The sequence below is a fragment of the Ochlerotatus camptorhynchus genome, unplaced genomic scaffold (assembly GCF_037179485.1).
Source record: "Ochlerotatus camptorhynchus isolate MF236.1 unplaced genomic scaffold, CSIRO-AGI_Acam_v1.1 ptg000267l, whole genome shotgun sequence".
Taxonomy (NCBI): Eukaryota; Metazoa; Arthropoda; class Insecta; order Diptera; family Culicidae; genus Ochlerotatus; species Ochlerotatus camptorhynchus.
This window is the reverse complement of record NW_027040757.1, coordinates 515,231-539,008: the sequence shown is the minus strand read 5'-3', so window position 1 is coordinate 539,008 and position 23,778 is coordinate 515,231. Positions and strand designations below refer to the sequence as shown.

General features: G+C 42.9%; 2 protein-coding genes across 3 annotated transcripts in view; both read left to right on the top strand.

Annotated features, from left to right (window-relative positions):
- Positions 1 to 4,725: 4,725 nt before the first annotated feature.
- GCC185 (GRIP and coiled-coil domain containing 185 kDa) lies at positions 4,726 to 10,445 on the top strand. Its single transcript, XM_065227173.1, has 5 exons — positions 4,726 to 4,929; positions 5,055 to 5,172; positions 5,234 to 9,864; positions 9,923 to 10,031; positions 10,090 to 10,445. The coding sequence occupies exons 1-5, from the start codon at positions 4,903 to 4,905 to the stop codon at positions 10,134 to 10,136; spliced, it is 4,932 nt and encodes a 1,643-aa protein (XP_065083245.1). The 5' UTR covers positions 4,726 to 4,902; the 3' UTR covers positions 10,137 to 10,445.
- Positions 10,446 to 18,186: 7,741 nt separating this feature from the next.
- The window catches only part of eEF1alpha2 (eukaryotic translation elongation factor 1 alpha 2), a 45,796-nt gene continuing 40,204 nt past the window's right edge, over positions 18,187 to 23,778 (top strand). Inside the window, exon 1 of one of the 2 annotated variants that reach the window (XM_065227187.1) lies at positions 18,187 to 18,275. The gene's annotated coding sequence lies outside the window, so the exon portion shown is untranslated. The remainder of the gene's footprint in view (positions 18,276 to 23,778) is intronic. The other variant, XM_065227188.1, reaches the window with a different exon arrangement.

Sequence of the window (23,778 nt, the reverse complement as noted above, 5' to 3'; positions counted from 1 at the left end):
AAAATTTTTATTAGGCCGTTCGCAATGCTGTTGTATTGTATAAGGACTGTTTCAATTTGAAACTAGAACAGAATCGCACCTCTCGCAATGCTGAGTTGCAGTTTCATTATTCGAGCACTATTTTGCACCAGATTTGCAACTGCTCGACTATTCTGTTTTATTTCTGAGCGAGTTTGAAACGAACGAAGAGCTTCACAAACAAAAAAACGGAGAACTTCATAGAGAACAGTAAAGTTTATGGAACTTGATGATTACAAAGATCTTTTAGAACTGTGCGTTGCGCCGATCGTGTTGCAATTTTTAACAATTATTACAGAATTGACGAGTAAGTTAAAACAATGTTGAAACTCAGCATTGCGAACGGCCTTAGGGTTTACAACATACTTATCTGCGTGTAGCGAAGCGTGTACACGCTATTTTGAGGCTATTCCATTCTATGCGCACGAGTATTGATAGTCAACATCTGTATCTGTAGTATCGCTTGAAAATATCTTGGTTTCCAGCGACCCTACTCGAACATCCTTCCTCCGTCAAGTGACATCTACCAGCTCCCAAATGCAACTACACCAACAATCAATACGAAACTAACGATTTTAAATTGGCTCACCACTTTAGTAGCCTATTGGTCCCAAGCAAACGATTAACGTACCCTATTCTAGTTGAAATTCTATTACTACACTATGTTTGTTTTGATTCGCTATGAAAGTTTGACAGATAACATCAGGGGTGTGTGGATTCATGCAGAACATGCAGGGGTGCGTGAAATAGCTTGGGACTGCTTGGGACCGTTGTTCTGGTACTAAGTGAGCCAAAAATAATAATGATTTTCTTCGGGACCCAGTGGTCTTAGAGTTACCTCTATGACTACACGCTGAACCTTCCGTTGTTCCCGAACAGCGGAGGTCGGACATAACGATTTACTATCAGAACGTTGGTGGTATGAACGGCCTCGTGGATGATTATCATCTGGCCGTCATGGATCACTGCTACGACATTTTAGTTTTGACCGAAACATGGCTCAATTATCGAACCATTTCAAACTATGTCTTTGGTGCTGGCTACGAAATATTTCGTTGCGATCGAAACACGAATAATAGTAGGAAAACTACTGGGGGAGGCGTCCTTATCGCAGTTGATTCCAAGCTGAAAGCAGAAGTTATCGAGGACGATTCCTGGAACAGGGTTGAACAAATGTGGGTGGCTATTCAACTTGGTGATCGTCAATTGCTTCTCTGTGCAGTGTACATTCCTCCAGATCGAACCCGTGACTTGGAGCTTATTGACGCACATTGTCGATCCGTCTTGGCCGCTTCAGACAAAGCAGGCCCTTCCGACGAAGTTATTGTTCTTGGCGATTTTAACCTACCGGACATTGCATGGACTCCAACCCATAGTGGTTTCTTTTGTCCTGATCACGAGCGTTCATCTTTCCACGTAGGAACCATCCAGCTCCTGGACAGTTATAGTACCGCAATTCTGTCACAAATCAATGGCCTGTTGAATGAAAACAACCGCACCCTGGATCTCTGCTTTGTGAGTGCTCGTGATACAGCTCCTTTCCTCTCCACGGCACCCGAACCTTTAGTCAAGGTAGTGCATCATCACCCTGCTTTAGTTATCGTGATCGAAAATAATATTGTCCATGATGTCACCAGCACTCCAAACGCTGTGTCATATGACTTCCGTAGAGCTGACCATTGCAGTATCGTCCATGTGCTGTCTAATCTAGATTGGGAGCATATTCTAGATCCTGTAGACGTCAACATTGCTGCACAAACCTTTTCTCACGTCTTGGCATATGTCATTGACAGACACGTTTCCAAAAAGATCATCCATATCGACTCTCGCGTCCCGTGGATGACGAAAGATCTTCGCTCGTTGAAAAGAACTAAGAAGGCTGCTCTCAGAAGATTTACTAAACTCCGCACACTGCCACTGAAATGCTACTATGTCAGACTCAACCACGAGTATAAGCGGTTAAGTCGTCTCTGTTTTCAACGCTATCAAAGGAGGATTCAACGGCGGCTAAAATCACACCCGAAATCCTTCTGGAACTTCGTAAATGAGCAACGCAGGGAAGTCGGCTTACCCTCTTCCATGATTTTTAATGGTGAAACTGCTGGAAATCAACAAGACATTTGCAACCTGTTCTCAGCCAAATTTGCTAGTGTGTTTGTAGCCGAGCAACTCTCCGCTAATATCATTACTTCCGCGGCCAGTAATGTTCCTTTGATCAACCAAACGCTCAGCATGGTCGAAGCCACTACAGATACGATTTCTAGAGCAGCATCTAAACTTAAGACTTCAACTAAGGCTGGACCCGATGGTGTTCCGTCGATTATTCTTAAAAAGAACATCACTTGTCTTTTAGATCCACTGCGCCGCATATTCCAGCTCTCTCTTTCCAGCGGCATCTTTCCGTCTTGCTGGAAGACTGCGGATATGTTTCCTGTTCATAAAAAGGGAAGCAAACGCGACGTAAACAACTACCGGGGAATCACATCGCTGAGTGCTGTATCAAAACTTTTTGAATTGGTTGTCATAGAGTCCCTAAATGCGCATTGCAGGCAATATCTAAGTACAGATCAACACGGATTCATAACTGGGCGTTCCACAACTACGAACCTGCTGTGCCTAACGTCTTACATCACAGACAGTTTGATTGCTCGGACCCAAACGGACGTTATCTACACAGATCTTACGGCAGCCTTCGATAAGCTGAACCACGAAATTGCGATCGCTAAGCTTGATAGGCTAGGGATCGGTGGAAATCTTTTGAGATGGTTTCGTTCATACCTCACGGAGCGCCAATTGACAGTAACTTTGGGTACTTGTCGCTCAGCAAGCTTCTGCGCAAAGTCCGGTATACCTCAGGGCAGCCATGTGGGACCATTGGTATTTCTCCTCTACTTCGACGACGTTCACCATGTTATCACAGAGCCACGATTATCGTTTGCAGACGATCTGAAAGTTTTTCTGCGCATCCGCTCACTCGCCGACTGCCGTTCTCTCCAAAATCAGATTGACATCTTTGCTGACTGGTGTAGTCTAAACCGACTGGTGGTCAACCCAGCTAAGTGTACAGTTATTACTTTCTCACGCAAAAAACAACCGATTATTTTCAACTACAAACTACTAGGCACGACTATCGAACGGGTGCACTGCGTGAAAGACTTAGGCGTTTTTCTAGACTCAAAGCTGACATACTCACACCATATATCGTATGTCGTCGACAAAGCGTCCAGAACGATTGGCTTTGTCTTCAAGATTACTAAGAACTTCACGGACATTTACTCCTTGATATCGCTCTATTGCTCTCTCGTACGATCTACGTTGGAATACTGCTCTGCTGTCTGGAGCCCGAACTACAATAATGGGGCCGAGCGAATTGAATCTGTTCAACGACGTTTTCTTCGCTTCGCGCTCCGTAAGCTGCCTTGGAGATACCCACTTCGTCTTCCAAGCTACGAGAATCGCTGCCAATTGATCAATATCGAGCCCTTACGTATCCGAAGAGATGTTCTCAGAGCCTTAACCGTCGCCGATACTCTGCAAGGAAGAATTGACTGCGAAGCAATTCTGCAACAAGTGAACATTAATGTTCAACCTCGATCACTACGCAACAGTCTTATGCTGAGACTTCCACTTCTTCGAACTAATTATAGCATAGGGAGCGCTATTTACGGCTTGCAGCTAGTGTTCAACCGAGTAGCGTCGATGTTCGATTTCCACTTGACACGGAATATGCTTCGCCGAAGATTCTCTGCCTTTTTAGCTGACCGAAGGCGCTTGATACCCAACAGCTAAGTGTAAAATTTAAGACTTATAAATTTTTAGTAACTTGACAATGCTTTCCAAGTTATTTTCGTTTGTAACTGTAGTAACTGTAGTATATGTATGTCGTCTGTATAATCTGTACTTTTTTACAACACATTATTGGGACTATTTCTAGTCTGTTGATGCAACCATAACAAATAAACAAATAAACAAACATTTTTTGCTAGGGTGAAAGGATAAAAAGCTTCTCACATGAAAATGGGATTACGGAAGTGTGCGTGTTATTACGTCAGAAAGGTTAATTTGTCCTGGGACGGGACTTGACAATCGGGTAGCGATTTCGAGCCAATTTACTTTCAAATCCGAGCCAGTTTCTGATTGGTCGATTTGACAGTAGCAATCGTGGAATAAAAATAACAGAGGGATCGCATCAATTTGACTGGCAGTGATGCCGGAATCAATGTTGACGTCAATGGCGTTGTTAATTGTTTATATTTGCGAAAGGAAAGTTGTAAAGTTGAGTGCACTGCGTGTTTTAAGCGATGGATATTGTTGTTTGTGTCGAGGTTTGTGTATCGTTGTTTTTATTGTGTTGAGCAAACATTATGTACAAGCTGCTAAACTGCGGTAGTAACTCTAAATGAAATCCAAATTAAAATAGAAAAAAATTACATTCCTGGCATCATTGGTCAACTCCGTCAAACACCACGCGCAACTATCCGAAGGGCATTCTTCAAAAACACTAAGAATAGGGAGAAGCTCGATTGTCAAGTCCCGTCCCAGAATTTGTCCAGTTTGGTAAGAAATGCGCAATAATTTCATGGTTTTTTTCTTCCACGTTTAATCGGTAAAATAGCCGAACCCTCTAACGAACCTCCATTCGTCTCATTGCGTCTGAAGGCCAAACGATGCACTTTGCTATAAAAAAAAACACGAAACGTCAATCTGGTGCAGTGCGAAGAAAGTGTTTGCAGGATTTTCACTTCGTCATCAGCGAAATTTTACTTTTTCTGTGATTTCCTGCGCAAATTTCCTTTCGAAACTTTCGTAAAATCATGCTTTGATTCCTGTAGTTTTCGTTTCAAGTGTTGGTTCCTAGTTCTATCTTGATTTCGTGGACTGAAAATGGAAGGAAACGTATCATCCGACCAGGTGAGAACTTTTTCCCCCAATGACCTTAATGACGATACTGACGACGAGCCAGAAAGATGATGATGATGTCAACTTTAATTTACTTTTTTGTTGTGATTTGTTTGCTTTTATTGTGAAACTGGAAGGATTCCGTCGGCGGAGCGAAAAAGGCCAGCCCATTCGACAACCTCACCCGGGAGGATCTGATCAAGAAGTGTCGCGGTCTGCTGGGAATCGCTCAGAAGGCAAAGCAAGCAAAGGATGGTTTGTTTGAAAATGGGTAAGCGTAAATTTGAATTTTAATAACATTAGATTTATATTTTAGAATGCCAGGAAGAGAACAGGAAGCTCAAGGAGCAGCTTTCCCAGGCGGAGACGCAAAAAACTGCCGACAAGGACTGCTTGAAAGCTATGCAGGAAATGGTGAGCTCTTTGACGGAACAGAAGCTGCAAGCTGCTATGAAGGCGGATGAGTTGCAAAAAATGGTAGCGGGTTTGAGGCGGGAACTGGATGGAGCTGCATTGCTGAGGGAGCAGTTGGAAAAGTTTTCGGTGGAAAATGAAGCCTTTCAAAGGCAGATCAAGCGGTTGACAGACGAGAACGAGGAGCTGCTGGGGGATTTGTCCGGGATGGAAGCAAAGATGCAGAAGTTGGAGGGAGAGAAGGAGAAACTGAAGGAGAGTAAGGTTGTCGTGGAGCAGGAATTACTGAAAGCTAAAGGCGAGGGTGTGCTAACTGGGAAGGAAGAGAAGCTGATAAGGAAGCTGAAGCTGTACAAAAACAAGGTGCAGGATATATCGGCGAAAGTGCTTCTGCTGAAGTCTGATAGAAAAATATTATTGAAGACGGTTAAGGAGTATTCCGAGCAGGTGCCAAAGTGGCAGAAGGAACTGCTGAATGCTTCAAACGTCTTGTTCACTAGGATGCAGGCATTGGAGAGGGAGAATACGGCGTTAAAGAACGCTTACAAGTCGAAAGAACAGAAAACTGCTGAAATGGAAGATAGCACTGCCTTGGCTGATATTCAAAAACTATTTGAAGAGCTTCAGCAGACTTATCAGAGCCTGGAGGCAGAAAAAGGGGATTTTGAGCTAACGTTAAAACAGCAGTCGCAAGAAAAAGAAGTCTTGGAACGAAAAATAGCTGAGATGGAGAGTATTATCGCCGAGAGGCAATCCGTTATTGACGAACTGAAGTCTGGAAATGAAGACCTTAACGTAAAAAAATCGGAAATTGAAGAAAAGTTGCAATTGGAGCTGGCCGATAAAAGAGCTCTTGTTGAGAAAATCGAAGCGCTCCAAGCTGACTCCGTTCTCGGTCAGTCAGAGCTTCGTAAACAACTGAAGATGATTCAGGAACAGTTTTCGAATCAAGCGGAAGAGCTGAAAGCCAAAAACGTTCTACTATCAGAATTTGAGCAGAAACTACAACGAGAAAGTGATGAGAATGAAAAGTGCGAGAATCTGCAGAAGTCACTTGCGGAGGTTCAGGATATTCTTTCAAACAAGGAGGCCCAACTTCAGCAACTGCAGAAGAAGCTTCAAGATTCTATGTCCATTCTGGAGAGCCTACAAGGGCAGTACGAAGTATCAGCTGCCCAAAACCAACAGCTACAAGCGGTGAATGATGCCCTTATCAGTGAAAGTTCCGCTTTTAAGTCAGAACTTCAAACAGTAACCGAAAATCTGAAGACCGAAAATGAACATTTACAGAAGCGGCTTCAGCAATCTGAGATGACGAGCAAACAGCTGGCAGAGAAAATCGAAGAGCTCAAATCTACCACCGTTCAAGGTGAGACTGAGCTTAATAAGAGACTGAACGAACTTCAAGAGCAGACAGCGAAGCAAATGGAAGAACTGGAAACCAAACACGTCCAATTGACTGAGTTAGAGGAGAAACAAAAGTTCTTTGCAGAGGCTCAGGACGCTCTCTCCGAAAAGGAAGATCAACTTCAAGAACTTCAGAAGAAGCAACAAGAATCTACCTTCATCCTGGAAGACCTTCAAGGAAGGTACGACGCTCTCGAAGCCCAGAACCATCAGCTGCAAGCTACCAACGACGCCCTTTCCAGTGAGAACTCCACCGGCAAATCAGAACTTCAAACAGTCAACGAAAATATGAAGACTGAAAATGGTGAACTACTGAAACGTCTTCAGGAAACTGAGATGACCAGCAAACAACTTGCAGAGAAAATAGAAACTCTTATAGCTGCAACCGTTCAAGACGAGTCTGAGCTCCAAAAGCGATTGGAGCAACTGCAAGAACTATCTGTGAAGCAAGCGGAAGAGTTGGATGCTAGAAACGTTCAACTGTCGCAGTTTGAGCAGAAGCTAAAGAAGGAAGATGAGCAGAACGAGAAATGTGTAAGTCTGCAAAAGTCAATTGCAGAACTTCAAGTATCGCTCTCGGATAAAGAAGGCCAACTTCAACAACTGCAGAAGGAGCTCCAGGAAACTACTTCCACTCTGGAAGGTCTCCAAGGACGACACAACGTATTGGCTGCCCAAAACCAACAACTGCAAGCAACGAATGACGCCCTCTCCAACGACAATTCCACCTACAGTTCCGAACTACAGTCCGTCCAGTCAAAGTTTGAACTGATCAAGTTGGAAAATAGTGAGCTGCTCTCAGAGCTTAAAGAAATCAACGAAATCTTGAAGGAACGTGGCGGAGTAATTTCCCTTCAACTGTCCAAAATTTCCGAACTGGAAGCCCAGAAACTTGCCTTGCAGCAGAAGCTTAACGAACTGGATTCGCCGGACGTCGGACAACTGCGACAGCGAGCCCAGGACCTAGAGCGCCAACTCAACGAAAGGGAATCGGAACTGGCCGCCTTGCGGGATCGAGATCGTAACTTTGATGCCCAGAGCGATGTCATGTCCACTTCGACGATATCCCGAGCGGAGGAGTCGGCTCGCATGCGGGAAATAGACGACAGCTTCGAGGAGAAGTACAACAAGCTACGATCATTGGCTGTGAAACTGAAGAAGAAGGTCGCTGAGCAGACGATTCAGTTGCAAAAGTTCGAGAAGGAGCGTGAAACCCAAGCCGTCGGGAAGAATTTCCAATCACTGCAGGCGGAGTACGATCGAGTTTTGGATCAAATGGAAGCAGAGCGAAAAATAACCGAGCACTTGGAGGCGGAAATGAAGGAGTTGAAAGAGCACGTTGAGAAACAGCAGCAGGAAATCGAAACCATGAACCAGGTGCGGTCGGAGATGGATAACAGCAGCAAGAAGGACAAATCATCGCTGGAGTCGACAATTCGAGAGTACCGAGAGCAGTTGCAGAGCTTGAAACGCGAAAAGGAAGCTTTCAACCTGGCGAAGAAGGAGATTGATACGGAAAATCAGAAGCTGAAAGCGACGTTGAAAGCCACTGAGAAGCAGTTGAGCGAAGAGTTGGAGGCGCAAAAGGAACTGAAGGCAGAGGTGGAGAAGTGTCGACTGGCTGCTAAGAAAGCGAAGGTGCTAAATTTGGAGATGGAGGCCTACGAGAAGTCGCTAGATGAACTGAACAAAAAGCTTGAAGCGAAGAAGGTACACGCGAAAGATCTTGAAGGAACTATCGAGGTTCAGGAAGGAACGATCAAAAGCTTGAAGAGCCAACTGACGTTGCTAGAACAGAGTTTGAACGGAGAGAGAAGCCACTCACAAGAACTGAAGAAAAACGTGGATGTTCAACAGGAGAAGCTGAGGATTAGCGAGCATCAACGCGGCGAGATGAATGTAGAACTGGCACAACTGAAGGTTGAATACGAGCGAATCAAGCTTGAGATTGAATCCAATCGAATAGAATTGAGCGATGCAGTAACGGAGAAGGAGAAAGCTTGCAACATAATGGAATCCGAGAAGAGCAAATTGATGAAGCAAGTTTACGGGCTTGAAAGCGCCATCGAAGACCTTAAATCAAAAATGAAGGACAAGGAGCAGGAAGTAGAGGACGTTCGAACGGAGTTCGCCAGCTATAAGATCCGAGCTCAGTCTGTTCTGAGGCAAAATCAGAACAAGGATGGCGGAAAAGAACGACAACTTCAGGAAGAAGTTCAAAATGTGCAAAAGACGTTGGAACTGTCTCAATCAAAACTTCAAACATTCACGCACCAAACCGCTGAACTTGGCAAGACTTGTGACGAACTCAGAGAAGACAAGACGAGACTTCAGACCCGCTGCAAAGAGCTTCATGATCTGCTGGAGGAATCCCGCGTGCAAAATGAATCCCTTATGGAGGAAAACCGTCGCTCTAATCTTAACCACCAGGAAGCATTGAAAACGCAGCGCCTCCAGAACGAAACCCTCGTCAACTGTTACAAAAAGCAGATCGAAGAACTTCAGGAGAAACATTCCAAGGAGGTCGAAAGCCTCCAATCCCACATCATCCAAGCCAACCTGCATCACACCCAGGAAGCATCGAATGACTTCCGCAACAACAACAACAACACCGCCATTCCATCGAGCAGTGGTATGGCTTTCTTCCGTGGTCAGCATATTTCCGACGAGCAGAAAATCAACCTACTCCTCATGGAGCGCGAAGAGGGTGAAGGTTCGGAAAGTATCACTTCCCACCACCAGAACCCGTCCGTCCTGCGGCGGAAATCTTCCAACTCTAGTCAACCGAACCAACGGACTCGGTCTAATCGGGAACTGATTCCACTGGACGAACTCTTAAATTCCTCCTTTGACGATGCGTCCGTCTTTGAGGCGGATTCGATGGATTTGTCCGGGCGGCCATCGGTTTCGCCAACAGTTGAACTACAGCAAACCAAAGAGAAGCTATCGAAGCAGGAAAGCCGAGTGCGGCATCTGGCGGCACTATTGGCCGAAGCGGAACAGGACCTGGCCAAGCTGACGCAACTGAACGAGCTGCTCAAGGAGGAAGTTCGGCGCCACGAGAGAGCCATCGAGCGGGAGAAGCATGTACATAATTCCGAGTATCTGAAGAATGTGATATTTAAGGTAGGAGACGTACAAATTTGAGGCAAGGGAAAAATATTAATCCGACTGTCCATTTCAGTTCTTAACCCTCAACAGTGGCGACGAAAAGTCACACCTAGTTCCTGTGTTGAACACAATACTTAGGCTTAGTCCGGAGGAAACTCAAAAGCTGAACAGCGTTGCGCGAGGTAATTTTAGTTTAGCGTCACTTCTGTATGGGTCTTATTGATGCGATTAAATTCACAGGAACGGATGGTGGTGGACGCGGTTGGACCGGTATTCTGTGGAACTAGAATTTATTGGTAAGTCGATTTTACATTTTATTCGTACTGAGAAGTTGTCGTGGTTTTTGCGTTGAAGTTTCTGTAAGTATTGCGTTCTGTTCGGGTGTTGGCACCACGCTAGTTTGCTGTCGGTCCTATGCAATACATAACGTGGTCACGTAAAAAAAAACTTTCGATTTAGATAGAGGTTGTAGCGATGTAATTGCAGTGTGACTGAGGGGATATTTTAGTTCAAGTAGTACTATAAATAATTTAACGGAGACTTTTAGTATAGTGTATGAAGAATAATATATATAAAGTGATTTAAAGATTGTAATTGCTAATCGTAGTATTAACTTTGAAAGAAACATCCTTTGTTTGCCAATTGCAGGGCTGGTAGCGAGTCACTTTTTAGTGACTTGGTCACTTTTTTTTAAGCCAGTCACTAAAAAGTCTTTTTTTTTAAGGCCAAGTCACTAAAGTCACTTTTTCTTGTAATCAGTCACTATTTTCAACTATTGTATCGTGAATTTATTTCAAGATTGATCATTCTTTGCTTTGTGGCGTTTAATCGTCTTTCTCTATCTACAGAGTGTCTACTAGAGGGGGTCATCGTTATATGGAAAAACGCAAACTATACCTCATCAATCGAAAACAACCCTATTTTGGTTTCATTTGGAGTCCCAAACAACTGTGCAAAATTTGGGGACGATTGGTTGTAACTTGGCTTTCCTCATTGCGTTTGAAATTTGTATGGAAATTAGTATGGGAAAACCAACTTTTTGCATTTTTATCCCTAGAGACCACAATTTTGCATGAACCGTGCAACTAAGTATGTACAAATATAGTTCAGGAAGTGCATAATAACTTTGCCAAAGGAAGTATGGTGCTAGAATATATCTAAACAAAGTTATAGCTATTCAAATATTTATGGTTTGAATAAAACACCAAAAACACTTTTTCTGCCAACACTGCCGATGTACCAATGGAAGTCAGATTCCAAACTAAAATAATATCGGAGTTTCTTATCTTACCGATTTGGTATGTTCAGATGAATTATTCAAAACAATTGCTCTATCTCATATGTTTAGTTGGAGAGGGGGGGGGGGGGGGGGGTTCTGCAACCTTTGATTTGCAGAACCAAATCAAAGGTTGCAGAACACATCTTCACAGAGGACCACCAACTATCGACGGAGGACATCACGATTTTACGAACCGTATCTACACCATAGAATTGGATGTTGCAGAAAGCCTCGAGATCAACAAACAATGTAATTCAACTTTACTCAACAGGGATCAAGGAAACGGACACACATGGCTTTTCAAGTTACTACCTAGGACACATCAACGAGTAAGCAGCGGAGTACCTGTTCCTACAGGAAATTAAATTTAAGTTCACCTAGTTTCTAAGTGAAAATGTACCTGTGTTAATATATATTCAGTAAATACGATGTTTTTCTTCAGTCGAGTATTAGTACAAGACACTGAAGAAGTCTGCACATTGTAGACGAAATACGCGTATCTGTCAAGGATAAGCAAATAAGGTAGTGGAATTAAATGGAAATTACTAATCCTTCTCTCTCTCATTATACATTCATCAGAACTCCGAAGTTATTTTAGTCTTTATCTTAACTTTCATTGATCTAAGTGAGGGCCGGAAAGTATACAGTAAGCCCCCCCCCCCCCCCCTATATATAACTTCGCACATGGAGCACATGTTTTTGAATACATCTGAACATACCAACTTGACAAGATCAGGAACACCAAAGTTATTACACTTTGAAGCTTAACTTTCATTTATATGAGTGAGGGGTTCTGGTATAGTTAGCCCCCCCCCCATATGTTAATACGCCTATGAGATTTAAAAATTGTTTTCAATAATTCATCTGATCATACCAAATCGATTAAATAAGAAACTACGAAGTTATTTCAGTTTGAAACTTTACTTCTATTGATATGAGTGACCCCCCATCCCCCTTCGACTACGCATATGAGACAGATTTATTGTTTTTGAATATTTCATCTGAACATTCCAAACCGATAAAATAATCAACTTCGACATTATTTCAGTTTGGAGTTTGACTTTCATTGGTACACCGGCAGTGTTGGCAGAAAAAAGGATTTTTAGCATTTAATTCGAAACATTGATCTTTGAACAGCTATAACTTTTTTGAGGGGCATTCTAGCACAATACATTCTCGAGCATAATAACAAAAGACTACCAGCTGAAACATGGACACAGCTGGGTGGCGTAGCCTGGGCAATGTTGCCAGTCCGGCAATAGCAAAGTGAAGAGGTGCAACGCAAACCATATTACGGAGATAGAGGAAATGCTTCACCAAACCCGAGCGTCTGTTCACCATGGAGGTGCGGCTCAAAACGGCGTCTGTTCTCCATGGTTGGGGGTTGGGGCAGGCCCAACAAGCCGCCCTGGAAAAAAACATAGTTGCAAATATTGAAGAAAGAAATACGGATCGGAACAATCGGCACAGACCTACGAGACGAAATAAGGACTACGATTGGAAAATCGGAACATGGAACTGCAAATCGCTCGGCTTCCCGGGTTGCGATAGGTTAATCTATGACGAACTTCAACCACGCAACTTCGAAGTCGTAGCACTGCAGGAACTTTGCTGGACGGGACAAAAGGTATGGAAAAACCAGAGCTGTGGCACCACCAGCAAGCTGGGAACCGGCTTTGTAGTGCTGGGTAAGATGCGCCAACGCGTGATTGGTTGGCAGCCGATCAACGCGAGGATGTTCAAGTTGAGGATTAAGGGCCGTTTCTTCAACTACAGCATCATCAACGTGCACTGCCCACACGAAGGGAGACCCGACGACGAGAAAGAAGCGTTCTATGCGCAGCTGGAGCAGGTGTACGACGGCTGTTCGCAACGGGACGTCAAAATCGTCATCGGCGACATGAACGCTCAGGTAGGACGGGAGGCAATGTATAGACCGACAATCGGGCCAGACAGCCTACATGCCGTATCGAACGACAACGGCCAACGATGCGTGAACTTTGCAGCCTCTCGGGGTATGGTAGTTGGAAGTACCTTTTTCCCCCGCAAGGATATCCACAAAGCCACCTGGAGATCACCTGACCAACACACAGAAAACCAAATCGATCACGTTCTAATCGACGGGAAATTCTTCTCCGACATTATCAACGTCCGCACGTACCGCAGTGCGAACATAGATTCGGACCACTACCTAGTTGCAGTATGCATGCGCTCAAAACTGGAAATGACTGGTTTGACGGCGAATGCAAACTGTTAGTAGAGGAGAAGAATGCAGCACGGGCGAGAATGCTGCAACACCGCACGAGATTGAATGTGGAGCGATACAGACAAGCGTGGAACAGACAAAACTCGGTTTTCCGAAGGAAGAAGCATCAGCAGGAAGACCGAGATCGCGAGGCGATGGAAAATCTGTACCGCGTAAACGACACACGGAAGTTCTATGAGAAGCGTGCCGCAAGCCGATATGTGCAAGGACTTGGACGGTAACCTTCTCACAAACGAGTGTGAGGTGATTGAGAGGTGGAAGCAGTACTATGACGAGCACCTCAACGGTGATGCAGCAGAAAACGAAGGTGGCACTACAACAGACCTTGAAGCACGCGCAGAAGAAGACAGGCTACCAGCCCCTGATCTTCAAGAAGTTGAGGAGGAGATCGGTCGGCTGAAGAACAACAAAGCAACTGGTGTAGATCAACTACCAAGTGAGCTATTAAAATACGATGGTGAAGCACTGGCTAGAGCGCTGCACTGGGTAATTGCCAAGATTTGGGAGGAGGAGATATTACCGGAGGAGTGGATGGAAGGTGTCGTATGCCCAATCTACAAAAAGGGCGACAAGTTGGATTGCTGCAACTACCGCGCGATCACACTGCTGAGCGCCGCCTACAAGGTACTCTCCCAAATTCTATGCCGCCGTCTGTCACCATTTGCAAGAGAGTTCGCGGGGCAATACCAGGTGGGATTCATGGGTGCCCGCGCTACCACGGATCAATTTTTTGCGATTCGGAAGGTTCTGCAGAATTCCTCAACATTTCAATAAAGCTATCCTCCTAATTTAATTTTCTTTTAGTTTTCCTCGAAAAGACCTTGAAATTCTCCACAATAAGAAACCCTTTGGAAAAAACTCTCCGAATATTCATTGAATTCATTTCAGATATCCTTCCCTTGGAATTCTACTCACATTGAAAGTCTCCTAAGAATTCAGTGGCATTTCTCCTCACAAATTCCTTCGAATTCTTCGCATAATTTGTTTGGCAAACCCTCCTGAATTTATTTTCCGAATTCCTTTGAAGATCTTCTGCAGTTATTCTCAGATTTAATTGTAATCCTCCCTTTAGTATTTTCAAAAAGATTCCAAGAACTTAGGCTCCGGATTCGTTTTCTTCCACAACTTTATAAAATAATCTTCAGAAGGCCCTTAGAATTTTTCTCTGAAGGAGTTGTGCTCCTAAGAAATTTTCAGAGTTATCATTAAAATTTGCTTTCAATTCAATTCAGGGTTTATTCAAATTTTTGTCAAAACTTTCAGGCTTCAAAAGAAATCTAAAATTCTTCAGAACTACCTTAAAAGCAGATTGCATTTGATGTTTTTTCTGAAAGATTCTTTTCCCAGAACTTCCTTAAAATAAAGTCCTTAGAAATTAAAGTAAAATTCCACGAGCTTTTAAAACTGTGCATGGATTTTTACTCCAGATTATTGAAAATTTCTTGAAGTATTATAGCTTTTAAGTCCAGAACTAGTTCAAATTTTAAAATTTCTAGGAAATATGCATGTTTCAAACCAAAAAAACAATACATTTCAAACCTCTGTTTTTTTAAATATATATGTTGCTGAATATTAGTCCAATGTGGATCTATAAAGTTAAAAGTGTGAATGTAAATAACGAGAAACATTTAATGCTTGTATTTTAAAATTCATTCTTTTCTTTAAATATCCTTAGTAAGAAATTTATTAATTTCCCTGAGCCTTCCAGGTATTTTAAGGATAAATAAAATGTCCTAAGGATTCCCGGTTTTCCAGGTTTTTGCAGTTAGTAGACACCCTGGCTAATACCGTGGGTTTGACCATACACTTTCTATTGAATCTATCATTTTAAAGGTTCATATCGTACATAAAGTGTTTATGAGATACTTGGTGAATAAGTCTAAAACATCAAACATTTATTTTCTCTTAGGTCACTTTTTAGTCACTATTTTTACAACTATAAGTCACTATTTGGTCACTTATTTCTTCAACATGGTCACTAAAATCACTATTTTTGACACCAGTGATCGCTACCAGCACTGCAATTACGAAGAGTAAACAAACATTACAATATTAGTCATCGCTACAGAGGCTGTGATACAACAAACATTTTGTCTTCTTTGACTGCTGTTGATGCGGGGCTTATTATGCCCGTATGTGTGTGAGAAGACTAAGATTTTTATCACGGATAAGGCAATATACCATCAGTTCTCACTATTATAAAACCAGAATTAATCCACCTAATCACCCTTCTTACTAATAGAAATTCCTACAAGGATGCTCATGTGATGAATGAACTATCATGTGACTTAATCAGAAACTGACCTTTTCCCCTGGGGCACCCGGAACATGTACGGATATGTCCAATGTAGTCCTGGGTACTGGATATGACTACGATTAAACATGTATTTGAATTCTCATGTGATTTAGGGTATCGCAATACAGCCTTTGAAACTAGTCAGAAACAGACCAATTTCTCTAGAGGACCTGGAACAATTTCGAATGTGCCAAATGTTGTCCAGGACAGTCAAAATGACTACCATTGAACATGTTTTCGAATGTTGGCAGGCTGTATTGTATACGAATTAGGAGGATCGTTTTGTACGATCCAGGTATAGTGTGGTTTCGAACAATTATTATTAAAGGTTATGACAGTTGGAGCTATCGTAAAGAGAAATACACGAACATTGGTTCACTTTCGTTCTGACGCTGAACTCAGTTAGGTACAAACCTTATTACTATTCACTACAACCAAAATTTACACTGTAGTTTCCCCTTTGAATAAGGAGCATGTATTCATGAACACAAAAGGCTGAAAAGCTAAACAAAACTAACAAACAAATTCTGATGTTATTTGATGTGCCTCTTCCTCTGAGGTATCCTAAGAGCTCTGTCTCAGGAGACAATGGTCGAATGCAGGGATCTGGACGAGATCTCAACAGTAGACAAGTTGACAAGTTGCGCTGAAGGTACATTGCGATCTGGGAGATGAGCCGATGACAATCCAGATGATGAAGGATACGACTTTTGACGGTTGCAGCTAACAAACTGTTGGAGACAAGTAAAGTAAAAATTGGGTGGTCAATATGCTCAGTATCCAAAAACCACAACCCTCCAAACAGCCAAGAACTCCGCCATATCGAGCGGTATTGGAGCTTGGTCAAACGGAATCTAAACAAAAACTAATAAATCCATGGAAAACGAGCAGCAGTTTAAATCTAACTGGGGATAAGTGGAAGGCACGGCAGTTCGGATTTGACAAACCAAGAGAATAAACGAACATTATTTCCTTTAAATATATGAATTGAACTACCAAAAGAAAAATGAGATTTTTGTGATATGAATTTTGAAAGAAATGATTTTTTTTTGTCGACCAATTTTTGCGCGTTCCAGTCTTTAATTTTGATACATAGCTCGTATTGCTGAAACATTCAGTAACTCACTAGGCTTCCGAAATGCGTTGCTATTTTTTCAGTAATAGCAATTTACTGGAACACGAAATTAACTTTTGGTGTGTGGCATCGCCAGCCTCGCAGTCTGCAAATGCTCCACAGGTCGCCTTCCACCAGGTCGATGCCGCTGCGTGCCTCTTCGTCTTTTTGCGGTGTGGACGATATAGCGCTTTCCCAGCAGCTAGTGCAATTCGCGGTTCATTTGATTCCTCCACGTTCCGTCTGCTCCGGAGCTTCTTCTCCATGTCTATTCTTATTGTTTCAACAGCGCAACTATTGAAAATCAATGAAAATAATACCTTCTAGGGCACAACATTAGGGGTGAATGCAGTCTTAGAGTGTTAATTTTTTGCAAAACGATGCCCTGGATTCCCTCTGGAGTCCGGAATATGATGCGCCTTGATGCAAAAAATCAGCGTTCAAGGACCCTGACGAAAATAGGAAAACAAGTGACGTAGTCGCCATTTCCCCAACAACCCAAGGTGCCGAATCAACTGTTTTCAATTCAAACGACTATTTCAAAAAAAGTCAATCCAACTTCGCAAATCGTCAGTGACTCAGCGAATGGCAGTGCAGCTTCGCGAAATATCGTTTTCTGCCATTCATTCATTTCCTTTATTCGCTTTCCAACGAACGAGAACGTCAGAGAAAATTCATCTGGCATTTTGGCAAACTTCCTTTTCGCCTCCCACCACCCCATCGCTAGCTGCTGCTGCTGATGCTTCGGCGATGCCAATGGGGATCTCTTGTCATCCACCCGGCCGGCGCAGACGAGGAAAAACATACACACGAGAAAGATGTGGTAGCCCAAATAATATCATCACGCTGTGACGATTGTTTCTTTTCCGTCGCTTTTCCTGTCGATCCTACACGCGTGGGATTTTCGCATGATTCCCAGATGTTATTCGTGCAGAATTTGTGCAAAAGCAGAATTCTGACATCGTAAGGCCGGTTTCCATATGTTACGTTTTTCTTTATTTTCATTCCAGCTACCGCCACCGGGCGACATGCACGGCCGAGATGAGCTGCTTCAATACAACAGCTCGGTGAACTTGCCAACAGTTGGTGGTGGTGGTAGGTATGTAGTCAATAGCTCGACGTGTATCCTGGAAGGAAAATCAATACTCTTGCCTGGGTGTGCCTGGTTGGTGGTACTGGATGGGGAGCGAATGCACTCTCTCCGACCGTCAGGCACATTTCCAGCCACGTGGAGTAGCGAGCAATCTGCAGACGGGACGATCGGAGGCAAGGACCCCCACCTCGTGGCAGGCAGACAGGCGGGTTCATCCGTTTGCTTTCTCTGTCTTCGAACTCGGGTTCACGAGTCACGACGACCGACGTCGACAGGGATCCGTCACGGCGCCGCCGTTGGTCGACGCGAAATAATCGTCGCGCATGTGCGAAATCACGCGAAATTCGGCCTTTCATTTCTTTGTGCTCGTGGTAAGTGGTACGTTTTTCGATGAGCTCCTGAAAATTTGTGAAAATTTCTGGAAAATCCCGACAGGAAAAACGTTTTGGATCAATTTGGGTTGCTTTGGAAAGTTCAGTGTATGTGATTGAGGCTTGAGAAAGCGGTCGGATGGTGGTGAATTTTCCAAAAATTTTCGCAAGCTAGCTAGCAGTAGATCCTTTACTAGAGGTATAGATTAGATTTTCCCTTCTTCACAATTTTGTGGTGGTTCATGTGAACGAGTGTTGGGTCCACCCGGTATAGTGAGGCACACGAACAGGGCGTTCCATTCGTGTGGGCGATCGGGTAAGGGTTTTCCACACCGGAGGAGCCCAACGCACTATCATTCCAAGGTTCGACTCGGCTCGTGCAGACGTGCAGAGCGATTTTTCCAGAGTGCGGTGCTGAACATTGCAGGCTTTGGTGGAGTGAAGTGTGAAAAACGGCAGCCATTTGTTGGTCGGAATCGTACAAATTTGCGAGAGTGTAATTGTTAACCGGCTAGTGCAGGAACGCTAGCAGGAAAAACGGGCATCCGTAAGTGTTAACCACACTTTTCCTTTCCTTTGAGTTCGAAACCGATAAGCCATGTGGTGGATCAGGAGTGCAAAATGTGCTTATTCTAAATTTAAAATTCCCCTCATGCGGCGTGATTCAGCCGATCGACCGTCGTTTAGATGTTGCAAAATGTAATAATGGCGAGATGTCTGCCATGTGATGGACTGTTCCGTCTGGACCGGCAGCGGATGTCTGTGACCTAACTAAATTGTTGAAAAATGTGATTCATTTCGTAAGCCCCCTCCTGAAAGAGGGGGGTGTCTACCGATAGCCGTGTCACAAGATGGTGAAATAGTCTGGGCCTTGGAAGCCGGCCATCTTTATTGCATTTGCCGTTTCCGAAGCTCCGAAACTGTACAATCACCGGCATGCAGTGCGGTTGGTAAAGTTCCGATTTGAATTTATGTTGGGGAAAAATCGTCATGCAAATTTGCCGGAGTGCTGTGGTTCGTTGCTCAATAAGGCCACAGTCTAGCACATGTAGGTTCACAGCCAGAAGTCCTTGCAGGAGAAAAATCGATGAGAACAGTCTCGACGCAATTACTTTAGGAGGAAAGCCTATTGATCTTCAGCTCTTCACCTAAACTTGTCTATGTATTATATGACAAACCGAAACTCGCAAGTTAAGCAAATTTTTGGCTGGTAATTCTAAAATCTCCCTTCTACAGAAAAAGCTGTTGACATTTTGAGCAGTCAATTTTTAGAATCGTGCGGCGACGTCAGTTTTCGAGTTCTCAGTAATCGACAATGTAATCAATAAAAGTCACTGCAGGAATCAAAATGAAACAAAAAAAAATACTATTGATAGTAATTTGAAGACTTTGAATATGTTTTCTTCAGTGCTGGGTCAACGCATGCTCCCACCTAATGCTACAAATAAATTCAATAATATTTCCAGATCTCGCTGCATCAAAGTAATCTACTGTCGAAGGGAAAGCGTGTTGTGAAGGTATTCTAAGGCTGTGGTGATTTTTTACTTAAATTTGACAGATGGAAATTTTTCAAATAATATTGTACCAGACTTATTTCTGACAGACAAGGAATCAATTTTGTCGCACAAAACTCGAATCAGAGGGATTTTCGAACATCTTAATTTATTTTCGAAGTGTCAAATTTAAGTGAAAATTCACCTAATGGAACACAGTCTAAGGTTCTGAACCATTTGGTGGATTATTTTAACTCCTGGTTAAAATTTGATAGATGGAATGTTATCGATTAACCCTGCTATCCAAGCGTGGTTACTTCTGACAGACAAGAAGTTAAAATTTGACAACTGTGGTTGAATTGTTCTCGAAAACCGATCGATCGACAGCACAGGGATTCTCGAACATAGAAAATAACTTTCGAAATGTTTATGTTCGAAAATCCTTGTGCTGTCGATCGACCGGTTTTCGAGAAGAACTCAGCCATAGTTGTGAAAATTTTACTTCTTGTTCTTCAGAAGTAACCGCGCTCGGATAGCTGGGTTAATCGATAACTTTCCATCTGTCAAATTTTAACCAAAAGTTAAAATAATCCACCAAATGGTTCAGAGCCTAACCCTAATAAAATTGTTATGGTTATTTTGCTTAACGACGTGTTCGGGGTATCATTCAAACCATTTGTGGAATAGTTCTATCGTTCGGGTTATCGCTCGTATATGGTATTTTTTATTAGGGAACTTACTGTTTTTATTGTTATTGTTGTTGTTTTGTTTTCGATTATTTAGTAAGGGTCAACTGGCCTTATAAAAGTTGTTGTTGCTGAGCAGATAAACAAGACATTTTATCAAAATAAAAACTACTTAATTCTTAATTGGAGTCACTCATACCATCAAGTACTGTTGTTAGAGATAAACCAACTAAAGGCTGAATCATGGTGGGTATATAAATAATGATACAGCTTTTTCACTATATAGGCGAGGAGGTCGCGGGGGGGGGGGAAAGTGCGGTTTTAGAGCAAATTGTAAACAAACTCGGTCGCTGTCCCATACAAAAATTCAACATGGCTGAATCATGAATTTGACACATTAGAACACCTATTTGTAGTCACCTTGGGCTGAATATCTCTAAGGGAAAAAGCTTAAATGACGTAGCATTTTAGGGTGACCAACCTTGTAGAAAAATACGCTACAAGGGCGAAGGGGACCAAAGTTGGTGCTTTATGAAACGTAAACAAGCATTACACGTTTGTTTACGTTTGATGAAGCGCCAACGATGGTGCTCCTTCCTCTTTTAGCGTATTTTTCTACATGACTGGTCACCCTAAAATGTTATGTCATTTGTGCATCTTCCTTAATAAAACAAAAAAAAAATCAAGTGCAAGTTGTGACACAGTTGGTTATTTATATTTACTAGAGTAAATGTGCCAGTTACGGCACTAGTGCTTCAGTTTTTGGCCCTAGTGACTAGCTCAAATTTGAAATAATGTTTAGGTTCTATTTGCGTAGCTATATGATATATTGTAAAATCTATGTTCTTGCCTGGCATTGAATTAAAGTTGGTGAAGAATGATTAGCATTGAAATTTAAGATAGGGCCAATTAGGGAACCAATAGGATAAAAACTGGCACACTTATCCTACGTCTGTGATTTCTATATGGGAGTACACTTTGTGAAAACCGAAAATGGAACATATAACAAAATTATGAAAGATTTTGAACGTTAATAACTCAGCTGCCCCTGGACCAATTTTAATAATTTTATCACCACTCGATCAGAAATATTCCTACGCAGTTATCATTTTTCAAAATGTTAATATTGAAAATTGCACGAATGTGCAACTGTTACTATAATAATTAAAATTATCCTGCGGAAATCAATTTCCCTAGCACAGATTTCAAAGTTGAATTCCATTCGGTCTCATCGAACGGTGTTTATTCAATCACCACGCGGTGAGTGGTGGTGTTCTTCAGCACACAACCAATAGCTCCCCACAAGCAGCTAGCTATAAAGGCTGCCCGCAACCGCTGATCGCATTCAGTTCCAATCACCGTGTGTGGTGGTGTCCGGTCGTCGGCATCAGCAGCAGCAGCAGTACTTTCGGCGCGTAGCGTTGAGCATTGTTCTCCAGTACACAACGAAAGGCTGCCTGCAAGCAGCGAGCTGCAGCCCACATGAGCATCCATATAAGAAGGAAGAAGCCGCACCGTTATTGGTCAGAATCAGTAGCTCTTCGTGAGTCGCTGTGGGCCATCTATGTCAAGCGCGTCATACTAAAGAGTATAAACAGGGAGAACCCCGCTCAAATTCCAATTCTTACACATAACACAAACTCATGCTGCAGCTAACAAATAAGATTTATTATATAAGACCACGTAGTCCTACGTCACCATTGCGTACAACCTCATAGGGCTGTCCCTTGTGGTTTGTTTTTAAATGCTACCTCACCAGGAATCATAGCACATGGCATTTCTATGAAGCATTTTAGCAAGTTCTGTCCGAAACGAAGTTTTTTGTATTGATGCATTGAAACGCGTTCATCATAAACATTTGTTGGTAGGGTTTCTATTTAGAAACCTGGCACTTTTTACCTTTGTTGTTTATTTCGGTCTCCGCATGTAAATGCCAATAAGGTGATCCAAGAGACGTTTCTCAGTGGAACTGACAGCTAGAAATATAGAGTGTGTGTGAATGATCTGGTGTTAATGGTGCTGAATGTAAACATAAACAAAGCAGAAATTCATATGAGAATAAACTGCCAGTTCTACTGTGATCTGTCAAAAGTTCTTGGTAAACAAAAAAGTCAGCTGATCGCAACTGTCTCATGGGCAGCCTTATACCAATCACCGATGCCAGGGAACCCATGTGTTGATGGACCGACGCCGTTTTTTTTTTTCAATATGGAAAGGGGCGTCATTTCAAAAGATTGCGAAGGGTGCAGTAACTCCTGACTACACTTCTGTGCACAGGATCACATGCTTACTTACCTCTGCTATCCGAAGAAGTCGTCTCCACTCTACTCGATCCATGGCCATACTTCGCCAGCCTCGCAGTCTGCGAAGGGTCCGCAGGTCGCCTTCTACTTGCTCGATCCACCTTGCTCGCTGCGCACCACTTCTTCTTGTTCCTGTGGGGTGGCTTTCGAGAACCATTTTCACTGTGTCATCGTGCGGCATTGTTACGACGTGCTCAGCCCACCTCCTCAACGTTCCGTCATCCATCTGCACTCCACCGTAGATGGTACGGAACACCTTCCGATCACATGCCCCGACGTTAATCATACGTAATTTAGAATGAGATCTGTGGCTGTTATATGAAGTGTCTTGGAAACCATTGCACAGTGAAATGAAATCTAGCAGGAAAAAAATGGAATGGAACCGAAATCCAAAATTTCATCAATTTTGGAGCACTGGAACTATGTTAAATAAATATGATTACATTAGCAAAAATCACCATCTTAGCGCACCTCTGTGGTACTTTGTATAGGATCGAGTTGCCAATCTGTTAGTTTAGTGTCAAACAGTGAAGTGGTTATTTTGCTTTAAATCTTGATTTAAAATCGAGATTGAGATTCCTAAGAATCCCATGTAACCAACAAGACCGCTAATACGCCTTTTTGTAATACACGGCTAACATGCTATCTACACGGATCTCTCTGCTGCGTTTGATAAAATGAACCACAAGATTGCTGTTGCCAAATTATAGCGATTAGTAGGCTTCCATGGTCCCCTTCTAAATTGGCTTCGTTCTTACCTCACCGGTCATCAAATGTCAGTGAAAATAGGTGACCGTATTTCTCAGTTGTTTCCGGTTTCTTCTGGTATACCCAAGGTAGTCATATTGGGCCGTTCGTATTTCTGCTGTATTTGAATGACATTCACTATTCAATCAGGTGTCCGAAACTATCTTATGCGCATGATTTTAAACTGTATTTTGTCGTAAAGAATCGTAGTGATTCAGTTTTCCTTCAACAACAGCTGGACGTTTTTGCTACTTGAATAGGAATAGGATGGTATTGAATGC